Genomic DNA, 12,116 nt, shown 5'->3' with positions numbered 1-12,116 from the left:
TCTCATCAATCTACGCTGTCATTTTAACATAAACCAATCCTATACATAAAAGCTGCACACTATGGTCTTGTTTATGTCATAAAGTTGTTTTGTACCACTTCACATATATATATTTATGCATCACCACTTGCAGACATATCATTTGTAGCTAGCTGTGATGGAAATCTAAGTGTCTTCATGGTTGTGTTGTTCATTTGTGGACAGTAATGGCATCTGGCTGGTGAGGACAGACAAAATGTGTGAGGTTGCAATTGTGAAGCAACAGATCTAAAGCCAGCAGTTTAACCTCAAAAGGCGTCAACAAGGAGAAAGAGGGGACTGTTATAGCTATGGGTTACTCAGTTTATAGTCAGCCCTTTTTTAAATCAGCACATGCACAACTAAACGACCATACCATGAGGTTGCCTACGATCCAAAATACACACTTCTTAAATGCTTTACTAAAATGTCTGTCTGGGCACTGTTGAATCTCCCCGAGTTCAGATGGGCATGATTATCCAATCCGAGTATTTGTATCCCTATAATGTAACTAGCTGCATAGATTTAAACCTAAACCTTTCTGGAAAATTGTTATCCTTTTCAAGAAACACTGTAGGGCAGGCTTAAGATTCTGTTGTAACTATAGTCCCACTGTGTCCTTCAAGGTCTGTTAGTTTTTTGCATAACATGATACCCCCCCTGCCCCTTGTTACACAGATGCTCAGTATTCAACTGCACCAAACTTTGTAGTTTCCATGCAAATGACCAAATAGACTGGTTGAATAATTCTGGATTGTATTGAACTAATCCTTAGTCCAACTGAATACAGCCTTTTTTTAAATTTTCAAGTTTACTCAACCAAAGGGAAATACGCAATTAAGGATTTGGATGTTCTTAAATTGTAAAATCACAATGTTTCATATCATAATAATCACTGACATTATGACTGTCCCATCTCACACTCGCAGTCTGTTGAACTGGGGGGATTTTCGTTTTAACCGACTACACAGAGATAAGATGTCATAAATCCATCTAGACCAGGGATAATAACTGCTTTGTTGTCATAAACTACAACGTTAGTTTAGTATCCTAATAACAGAGATGACCCCTGAATGCATCATGCTTTTTAAACATTCATTTTTACCATTCTCACTGCAGTTTATACTGACATAATCCTATTAAAGTGCAATCTCTGGCGTCATTTGCATGGACTTTAAGCGGACCAGCTGTAGTGTCAGAGAATTGTCCCCATGGTCTGTGCGGTGATTGTGTTCTCAGTATTAAGGCTCCATCTGCTCATGGCTCATTGTAACATATCAAATAAACCAGGCAAGAATTTCTACAACCCTGGTTCTGCTTTGGTTCACGTTCAAAGATGTAGTTTTGTGCATACTGCGTTAATAGTGCTAGCTCATTTAAAGGAGATGTTATAGCGTTGTCTGAAATGTTCCACAGTAAAGCATTAAACTTACCTATTTTACCGTCAATGTGAAATTACAAAAAAATAAGGTACTGTCTTGTGTTTAAAATCCCTTTATTAATTATGGCATGTCTTATTGGACCTGAGCCCCATCAAAAATAGCCTTTTTTATTGAGTGGCGTAGCCTCTCCACAGATCTGATCTGTAGTGTGATCTGGCAGTGTCACCTGTTCATCTCTGTAGAGATAAGTTAGTAATAGTAATAATAAGTAGTAGTAATAAGTTATAAGATATGTCATACTGTGGATGGAACATTCCAGGCAAATAGCCCCCACAATCAAGCACATGGATCTATGTGTAATCAGCAAAGTTATACAGTGCATTTTTAGTTTGAAATTGCAGAAAATTGGATGACAAACAGTAACAACAAAATGTTAAATATATCAACACATCAGTGACCAAAAAAACTGTACTCAGATGTGTAAAGTTTTTTAATATGGCATCGAGACTTTCTATCTTTGTAGATTGTATAAAATATTTTCAAACTGTTGTGAGTAAAGCAAAATCTGCCTTTGTAATGTATGTGTTGTAATCTATATGTGACAAAAAATATTTTGGTTTTAATCTATTGGAAATTAAAGAAAATTGCAATACAGGCCTCATGACAAAGACCACAATGGAGCACATTGCAAAGTGTTAGGTGAGTTGTCAGTCTACATCCTCACCTTTGGATCCGGACAGGTTTGGCCTCAGCTGCAGAGGGCAACTCTCAGACAAAATAACAGTAACTGTGGTTCTGTGCAGATGGGACTGTGTGACCTAAGCTGCCCTTTCACTAACAATACTCACCTCATCCATCTCTGAAGTCACAAGCTCCACTATCACTTCAGCACTTTTTAAATGCATAATGGGACTTTGCACATATTTTAATGGATAGTCAGTCAAGTCAACTATACGCTTAGGTCTTTTTAAAGGATGAGTCTGTAGCTAATCTTCTGTCAATACAAGCATGTTGTTTGGGACAGTTTCAACTTTGGAGGTAAATTGTGAAAGCAAGATGAAACATTTTTTTGAAGGAAACAATAAAATTTAATTGAATAAAAATTTGGATCAATCAAAGTACGTGCAAATACGTTTGTACTATTTGTGTAAACTAACTCTAAAGTGAAACCAGCACCACAATCTTGTTCAGGACTGTGCTATCATAATACTCTTGCTATTTGACATTGCTCCCACTGTGATTAATTAAGTCTAAATGTGTTGTCTTCTCCACAGTCTGATAGACCGGATGCTACAGCGGGACCCAAAGCGCAGAGCCTCGTTGGAGGAGATAGAGACCCACCCGTGGCTACAGGGAGTGGACCCTTCTCCTGCCACCAAGTTCAACACACCCCTGGTGTCTCACAAGAACCTGTCTGAGGAGGAGCACAACAGCATCATCCAGCGCATGGTTCTGGGGGACATCGCAGACAGGGAGACCATCATAGAGTGAGTACATAAAGTGTAGTCTTAACATGTGAAAATTAAATGTCTTTGTTTGTAGATGGCATGTGTTCTATTATTATTAACAATAGATAAGATAACTAAAACCTGGAAAGTAAGCATTCTATGGTTGAATCACCCATATATTTGAAGTACCGGTATTACAATAAGCCTATGTACTTACAGTGCACTGCTCCTCTACAAGAATCACCTCTTCAAGTTCATTGCCCTTTTGCAGTGTGTGTAAAGGGAATTTAATAGCCACTATGAACTGTATACTCAAAACAATGAAATGTTGACTGTAATTAAATATATTATGCCATGTCACCTTTATACTTTAAATTATTTTATGTCTATACAAAGCAGTTGATGCATTTGAAAACAAAATAACATATTTAGATAGAAAATTGTAATATAAAATGTTCAAGTTAAATTTTACATTATTTTAACTTTTGAGAAATGTAATGCTCTTACATTTGGCATATTGTATGTAGAGCAAAGACAATAAGACAAAAAGTACAACCACGAATTATCACTAATGTCATTTTGATATTTCCAATTCATGATGTTTATTTTGAGCTGGTCCATTTTCATGCAATTTGTCTGGTTGAAAAAAGCAGTTTTATTTTCATTTGAGCAATTTCCTTCTTAACAAGCAGCATCTAGGCTCTGTTTGAGAAAAGGGGGACAACGTTAAAGCATTTAATTTCCTGTTTGGTAATTACAGCATCAACACACACTGCTGTGCGATTCACAGCGCTGAGCATCTGAAAAGCGGCGAGTGAGAGATAATGCAGTAATTCATATGAGCACAATGTCCACCCACACACATTAATGAGACAAACCAGACTAACAGCCTGCATACATCCTCATGCAATTACTCTGATTACACTCTACACTAGAACAACTTCACATCAGGGAGATGCACACTTACCATGTCTTTGTTTGTAGATGGCATGTGTTGCTTGTTAGCTTCTCTTGTTGCCCCTAATGGAACCACTAAGCAAGGCTTATTCAGTGCTTGTCTATCATGGTTTTGTGCCAAGAAAACATGGTCAGTTGCTTAAGACCAGGCAAGAAGCGAGACATCGGAGCTTCATTACTCCTGAAGAATAAATTATAAAATGTATTTGCTGCCAAAAAAGCCATTCTTGTTCAGGTTCATCCTTGTGCTAGCATTACCAGGACCTGGATTAAAACCTGAAGATTGTGGCTGTGGTTGTTTAGGGAAAAAGATGGATACCCAGATACTAATAAATACTATAGTCTATATACTGGAAAAATAGGATAAAATTGTACTTTTCTAGAATGATCTTGATCTATATTAGAACTAGTAATAGAAACTACTACTAGTAGTAGAAACTATTATTTTTGTTGAATAATATAGGGTTGTCAAAAGTATTGAAAATCAGATACAAATAATCAATATGAGAATCAATGAAACAAAAAACTAGTAATGAAACTAGACACTCATTTGAGGAGATGTCGATACTAAAACAAAATTATGTTGAAAATCACGTTCTTTTGTCTAAAGAAATAGTGTTTTAATTATTGTGGTATTGGAATAGGTATTGAGTCTATTCCTTAGTATCAAAATCGTGTTTGAAATTTTAGTATTGTGACAACACTAGTATCGAGCCTTTTTCATGTATGAAGTTTGAAATATTTGTTAGCTATCACTAGCTCAAAGCCAAAATGTATTTTCCTACAGGGACAAGGGTTGTCAAATGTATTGATTCTCCTTGTGTAACTTTAATGGATATGGACAAACAAAGTAGCATGCTTTTGGCATTACATGCCTTTCCCTTTAGCTCTGGGAGACAAGCGTTGATACTTCTCACTGAGTGGCTTTGAGAACGACTTCATGTTTACACTTGTTCCGTCCGCCTGTTCTCTCAGTTCATCTGTACTTTTCTCCGCTTATGAACCACACATTTAAAACAGGACTTAGTTGTTGACACTTTCCATTCCCACCTTTCGTTGCTCCTCTGCCTTATCATTGTGACTCTAATGGGATCTCATCTGTCTTTGCTGTGTGTGTTATAATATAGAAGAACAGGAAGTGAGCTATAGTAGCTTGTAGTTTAGTTATAGGGCTGTGAAATTAATCACATATAAATCGACAGGGACGCTACAAATGTATTCCAAATCTGTTAAGGTGCCAGTAAGCCTTGTTTGCCTTGCTATTCAATAATTAGTGGAGCAAATTTCCTTATTTACACAATTTTACTCTTGCTATCCTGTTCGGTGCTATAAAAATCATCTAAGTTATGTAATACATTGCCTTATCAAACTATAATGATCTTTTTACAGCCCAAAATGCTCAGTTTTTGTCTGTCAAGTTATCTACAGGCAGATTTGGACCTTTCAATCATTTAATCATGTTTCGCAAAACTGAGAGTAAGACATTTATTGCCTTTAATCATCTTTATAGCTTTAATCTCAGTGCTCAAACCAGATATATCACAAACCTATTACATAATTTTTGGAACAGTGTGCAAAATGAACTGGCAAGTCACCAATTCACCTAATGCCATAGAATGGTGGGAGGAAGATGGATTGACAACCGAATGTATCCTAGCTTGACGGCTGATTTGTTGTGCAAAAGTAAAAGATGCGTTAATTTATTTTCATTTTAAAAACACTATGTCCCAACTCTGCTTTAGACAAGTTGGGACTCGTATTCCTCCTCTTCAAAGTTATAAATTTGTTATTCAAAATATTTTTACATGAATTCGTTTTGCCTTCAGGAAAAATACATTATAACTTATGTCATTATCAGCCCATACATGTCCCAGAAATAATTTAACTGCCGTTTGTTTGTTTGACATACCCGAAGCCACAAAATGCTCATATCTCAAACAAACAGCATGCATCATAAACAAGCAATGTTTTTTGGTTTTTGTTTTTTTTTGCGTAATCACATTTCTAATTGGGCCTGAATAGTCTTTGGGATATTCAAACTAAGCCCAAAATTGAAATGCCAAGGCAAGCAATTGAAGCTTGTAAATGCATGTTCCTATTTGCTGCTGTCATGTGATGTGAGCATAAATCAACCAAAATATTACACAGAAAAAATCGTATGGATGCCAATAATACAATGAGCAGCTGTCAAATGGTGAAGGCTGGAGCTGTTTTTGAAAATGATGTATCCATGCCTGACAAGCTCCCTCTTGGTTACAGATATTATTGTAACGATGCTTGGAACAGTCTTGCTGAAGGTTTGCATGAGTATAATAATTGTCACTTATTTTAATATGACAAATGTGACATTTTATTATTTATTACTATTATTATTACATTTACATTATAACATTACATATATTTTGATAGCTTACTTCCCATCCACAGTATTATGTCATAGGAGTAAGACTTTGATTTTAATCTTATCAATTTATTGCCAGTGATATCAAGGTCACTTATAATTATTGCCCCATCACATGAGTTTAAGACATTGTGACGTCATGATGTGTTTCAGAGCTCTGGAGACAAACAAATACAACCACATCACAGCGACGTACTACCTTCTGGCTGAGCGCATCCTGAGGGAGAAGCAGGAAAAAGAGGTCCAGACCAGATCCTCCAGTCCCAGCAACCTCAAGGCACACTTCAGGTAAAAACAAAACAAAAAAAAATACATGAGGAATATGAGAGTTGATTTATTAAATTGCAACCTAAATATATCATGAATACTATAGTGAAATAAAATAAAAACTTGTAACTTTCAAGTAATTACCTCTGTTATTCTGTCACTGACCTCTTATGTTGTTGTGCTGACCTCTGCTGAAAGAAATTTTAAGAGTTCCTATAGAGTAGTATCTCTGAACCACCAAGAACAACCAAAATCACTAAGCACCCAATCATCCCTTCCTATTTAGAAACCCCGGCCTTTCGCTCTCTGCAGCTGGGTAAGTCATTTGGTGCCGGTTAATGATTAGAGTGGAAATACCAGTGCACATCCCCATAATGATGAGCCAGCCGAGGAGATCGTAATGATGCACATCAGTGAACAGACTTTAGCTGTGATGCAGATAGAACTACAATGGCTTCATCTGCATTTAAAAGTTCACCAGGTCTTCTCCTGCCTCACTCGTCCATCACATGTTCCCAAGAATCCCCGTACCTTTTAGTGTTCAAATGGTACAACAGTGATGGTCTTTAGTTTGGTTCTATGTGTTATTTTTAGTGTCTACGGTACTTGGTTGCAGTGCAGCACATTGTTGAATTATTATTATTTCATTATTGCCCTTATATGGAGCTTATCCTTAGAACTATCATATCCTACTATCCTAAAATAAACATTGAAAACTGCAGAATTACAACATTATTTAATATTTCAATGAAATCACTATAGTGTTTAAATCTTCTCCATTCCCTCTGGGTTTCCATGTTTATCAGTCCATGTGTGAGAGCTTCCTTCCTTAAATTGTTCCTCTTTAAAAGGAAGGAGAGAGCGGTTAAAAATAGACAAATGACATAAGATGCCTTATAACAACTTATGAGGCATGTAAAAGTTCAGCTGATAGATTGTGATTTTTTTCATTAGGAATTTAAGACTACACTAACACATCTGTAATATTTATGATTGAATGATAAAGGATTGAAAACTAAATGTGAAATTTACATTAAGTTGGTTGATTATTCTGAAAGTCATCTGCAAGTGACATTTTATGAAATGTACTTATTATGCAATTTGTAAAATGAAGAAGCAGATTATTTTACTTTTGAAGGTCTAAGGTCCTTCTAACCTCTTTGCTTGGAGGCTATTTCTTTTACTGTGAATGTATGTCGTGATTTGCAGTGACATGATTTAATTCACATATCCTGCCCAGACTTTAAAAGTCTTGTTGTGCTATGAAGTGTCAGATCCTGTCTGCTCCTCCGCATCACTCCCTCTGCACTCCACTCACACAGACACACACAGACACACACAGACACACACAGACACACACAGACACACACAGACACACACAGACACACACAGACACACACAGACACACACAGACACACACAGACACACACAGACACATACAGACACACAGAGCTGAGCTGGAGACAAGTGATGTAGGAATTCATGATGCCTGACACATTTCCCACAGTGAGATTCTCAAACTCCATTGTGATTCCTGAGAACAGGACTGCAATGACTTTGGTCAACAGTAATATACTGTATTATACCACTAGTAATGAGTAATTTATTTGACTAAACTCTAGATTTCCAGCTGAAATTATATCAGGAGATTTTCTGAAGGCATACCCGACAAGACAGACACATTTTCAGCACTTTCTTTTCTTTTTTTCTATGCAAATTACAGATTAAAACAAGTGAAAAGACTTATCAGTACAACCTTCCTGTGTCCCACAGACAGTCATGGCCGACCCGAGTGGATATGCACCAAGACATTGAGGACAGTTTGGCTGCATCATCAATCTCTCATGGAGGAGGCCCTCAGTCTCCGGCACGCAGTGCTGAAAATCTTCTCAATGGACATCGCTCCAAAGGCCTGATGGAGCTGGGACGAAGAGAGGACACCACAGACTCCTCAACATCAATGGTGCAGGTACTGATCCCTGTGGGACCCCTTTGTCTCTGCATGGTTCCATTGAGTAAAGTATATGTAATGTTTTTATGACGCTTCAGTCTTTCATGTTTTTATGATTTGTTTTCAGGGAGCCAGTTCTTTGTCCTCAGGTCCTCCTGCCCCAGGCCCTGGGTCACTAAGAGGTCCTGTTCCATCAACTTCATCTACAGCTAAACAGAGAACCTGCCTCTTCAGGTACCAGCAAATGGCATCTCCGTTTTCCTCGTCATCTCAGAACATCATGATTTTATCGTTATAATATTATAGCTGCTCATATTCTATTAACTAATTATAAATGCTAATTTGACAATGTGTTATGTCTTTTCTCATTTCAGGGTGGAGGAGGATGAGGAAGAGGAAGATGATCCTGCCCCACTGCCTTCTCAAGTGGTCCTGCGGAGGAAGCCCCCCTCTATCACAAACCGACTTACCTCCAGAAAAAGCGCTCCTGTGCTGAACCAGATTTTTGAGGAGGAGGGAGAATCTGATGATGACTTCGACATGGACGAGGGACTCCCTCCCAAACTCAGCCGCCTCCGGATGAACATGGCCCCAGGCTCAGGCCCTGCAGTAGGACAAGGGTCCCCGGGGGCCCCTCAAAAACGCTACCATAGGCGGAAGAGTCAGGGCCGTGGCTCCTCGTGCTCCAGCTCCGAGACCAGTGACGATGACTCTGAGAGCCACCGGCGCAGGCTGGACAAGGACTCTGGTTTGGGTTGGAATAGAAGAGACAGCAGTGAGGGCCCCCCAGGCAGCCAAGGGGGCTCAGGGGGCAGCGGGTCTGGCCCTCCCCCTGGAGAGGGAGGGGGCAGCTCGGGCCCAGATCGGGGTAGTCCTCCTGGAGGTGGAGGCACTGACAGTGGGACAGGAGGAGGAGGACCTGTAGGGGGCAGTAAAGGACAGCATAGCCCCTCGTCCTGCTGCAACAACAGTAGCTTTTCTAGCCCCACCCCCAACGTGATGTCACGGCCATCTCGAGCCACCGTGATGGAGAGCCTGAAGCTGATGAGCCTTTGCCTCAGCTCACAGCTGCAGCGTGGGGGACGGAGCCAGAGAGGGGGTGTGGCCAGTGAGGGCCAATACATCATAGAACCTCGGAGCATAAAGGCCCAGGACAGATCAGCCTGGAGAATGTGCTTCGGCTCCACAGGGAGTCTGGACACCATCACTCTCCCTACTACTGCAGCGTCCTGCCACCACAGCGCCCCCCGCAGGCCACACACCCACAGTGCCCCCACCCTCAAAAATGGGGTACTACAACTACCTCTGTGTGAAAAGACCATCTCTGTCAACATCCAGCATGGGCCGAGAGATGGACTGCTCTGTACCTCAGGCCCCGCCTCCTGCTGTCAGGTCATATGACCCCACTCCCAGGCAGGTCATGTGACCCTCAGCAGGTCATGTGACCGCCTAACAAATTGTGTCCTGCTTCATGAGTCAGTTTTAAACTGTTTTAAATCTTTATTTTTATATTAGATTTTAACAGTTTTAGTTACCCACATGTTTCAATGATGGAGTAATAGTTCACTGTGGATTAGGATGAGTCTTGTTCCATTTTAAGGAATATGTTTTTAATGAGAGTAGTCTTAACTTTAAGACAAATTAATGTCTTTAGTGGGAGATCTGAGGTCTTCTAATTAAAGAGTAAAAACTGATTTTGTGCAAAGACTATTTTATTACCAAAGGAAATATATGTGGGCTGCTGGGCACAATAATGTAACAAACTTCAAAGGTTGTTTTATGTTGATAATTAAATTATAATTGGAGAATATTAACTAATTAAATAACAACATACCAAATTGGTGTTGAATTGTGACCTGTTAATTCACAGCAAATTAATTAAATTGTGCATTTGTATATTATTTGTAACATGTTACTTATTAAATGTCTGTTAATTAATCCTGAAGTGTGTCCTAATACTCCATCACTTTCCCACAGTAGGGTCTTGTTTCGTGAACCTCTGACCCCTGCCTGTATTTGTCTGCAGCAGGACATCCCAGGCTGTGACCACTATGAGCAGAGGATTTGAGTTAACCTCACTTTGTAAATGCCTGTCTTCACATTGCACTCAGACAATCTGTTTTTATTTTCCTTGTTTTTAAGCTTTTTATTCTGACAAAATCTGCTCTCATGGTCACACTACCCCTTTAAAAATGTTGCTTTAGAAACAAGCTGCTCTTCTCTGTAAAGTTGTACTGTAGCAACAACACTAAAAGTTACTGCTAAGTGTACCCTTTGAGTTTTTAACTTCTATTGGCTTCTGCGATCTCATGTAACTATTGTTTTACATGTCGTGTGTCAATATGTGTTCAGTTTGTATATATGGTATAAGAAATTATTTTATTTTTTAAACTTGTACATTTTTTGTGTTTTTGATGCTGAACCAAGAGGGGCCTGAGTGAATCTCTCCGGCTGGAGTCAGGGCAGATCTGAGCAGCTTTATGAGCCGAGAGAAAGAACAAATCAGAGGAAATCTTTACTGTGTGAGTCTGGGTTTGGCACAGGGGGCTGTATGGGATGATTAATTTTGCTTGGAAATGTTGAAATTTCCATGTTGGGGAAGCGATTATTCGGAGAAATGTAATGAGACAAATTACTAGCGTCCAGCATGTCAAATTATGTAGAAATACAGGGCACTTTGGTTTATTTGCTATTTGGCAAATGGTTGATCCCACCATTTGAAATAGTTGAATGTAAAAACCATTGACCATTGTTGTCAAGTTAAAAACATTTTGAAACTTGAGGAACTTGAATATGTTGGCTGCCATGTAGTTTATTATAGTTACGAAAGGACAAAATATTAGTTTTCTTGGTGTTGAAGATAACACAAATGTAAGCGGGTAAACACATGTCTATAAGCAGATTCCCAGTGAGCTAGTTGCTTTCAGATTGATTCCCAGTATTGAGGTGTACTTTTTCCCATCTCAGAAAATGTTCGAAAATGCCTTAAATTTTGATATCTTATGGCAGGTGTAAATACAGCTACAGTCTATTCATTTCGTTAGCCATTGTATTTATGTCCTATGTAAATCAGTGCATACGGCCCGACTTCATCAAACCCAGACTTTCACTCTAAGGGCATTGGCAATAAGCTAAGTGTATTGCAGCTACGTGTACAGTTTGTTTGATTGTTCTTCATCCAAATTGGACAAATCTGAAAAAGAGAAAAGCTATGTCTGTGTCAAGCAATTTTTTCCCCCATTTTTGATCTGTTTGAGTAATGTTTTTAAATACCAAATGTAAATATAGATGTAAATATGGTGCTCATTTTTTCCTTCTGTAGACCAGACAAGTGAATCTTTGAGGTGCATAGCTGTACAGTCCCTTAGCCTTATTATAACCATGATTAGTAATGTATGGGTGAAAATAAAGTGAGAAAAATTGATATTATGTTTGACTGGTGTCCTACTGTATAAAGGTGAATGATGTGCATGTGTTGTACAATGTTGGAGAGACAGTTGAAAAAAATTACATTACCGGACCAAAAAAAAAAAAGAAATTGCAGAAAGAAAAACATTGAAATCATCATTGTATTATTCTGTAGTTGATACTGTTGTTACATATAGCTATGGTAATATCAGAAATAAAATGGTGGCTGTCTCATGAAGTTGTGTCCTGACTGGAGTTATTGGGAGCCATCACTCACACTTTTA

At 38.7% G+C, this 12,116-nt stretch overlaps 1 protein-coding gene across 1 annotated transcript in view; it reads left to right on the top strand.

The window, feature by feature from the left end:
• snrka (SNF related kinase a) overlaps nt 1-12,070 on the top strand; it is a 43,487-nt gene extending 31,417 nt beyond the window's left edge. The window contains exons 4-8 of the mRNA XM_033981749.2: nt 2,675-2,887; nt 6,360-6,494; nt 8,247-8,442; nt 8,552-8,658; nt 8,799-12,070. Of these exons, the coding sequence (XP_033837640.1) occupies nt 2,675-2,887; nt 6,360-6,494; nt 8,247-8,442; nt 8,552-8,658; nt 8,799-9,825 (1,678 nt within the window). The 3' untranslated portion in view covers nt 9,826-12,070. The remainder of the gene's footprint in view (nt 1-2,674; nt 2,888-6,359; nt 6,495-8,246; nt 8,443-8,551; nt 8,659-8,798) is intronic.
• Nucleotides 12,071-12,116: the final 46 nt, after the last annotated feature.

This window comes from Periophthalmus magnuspinnatus, chromosome 16 (genome assembly GCF_009829125.3).
Source record: "Periophthalmus magnuspinnatus isolate fPerMag1 chromosome 16, fPerMag1.2.pri, whole genome shotgun sequence".
Classification (NCBI taxonomy): Eukaryota; Metazoa; Chordata; class Actinopteri; order Gobiiformes; family Gobiidae; genus Periophthalmus; species Periophthalmus magnuspinnatus.
This window is presented reverse-complemented; position numbering and strand designations above follow the sequence as displayed.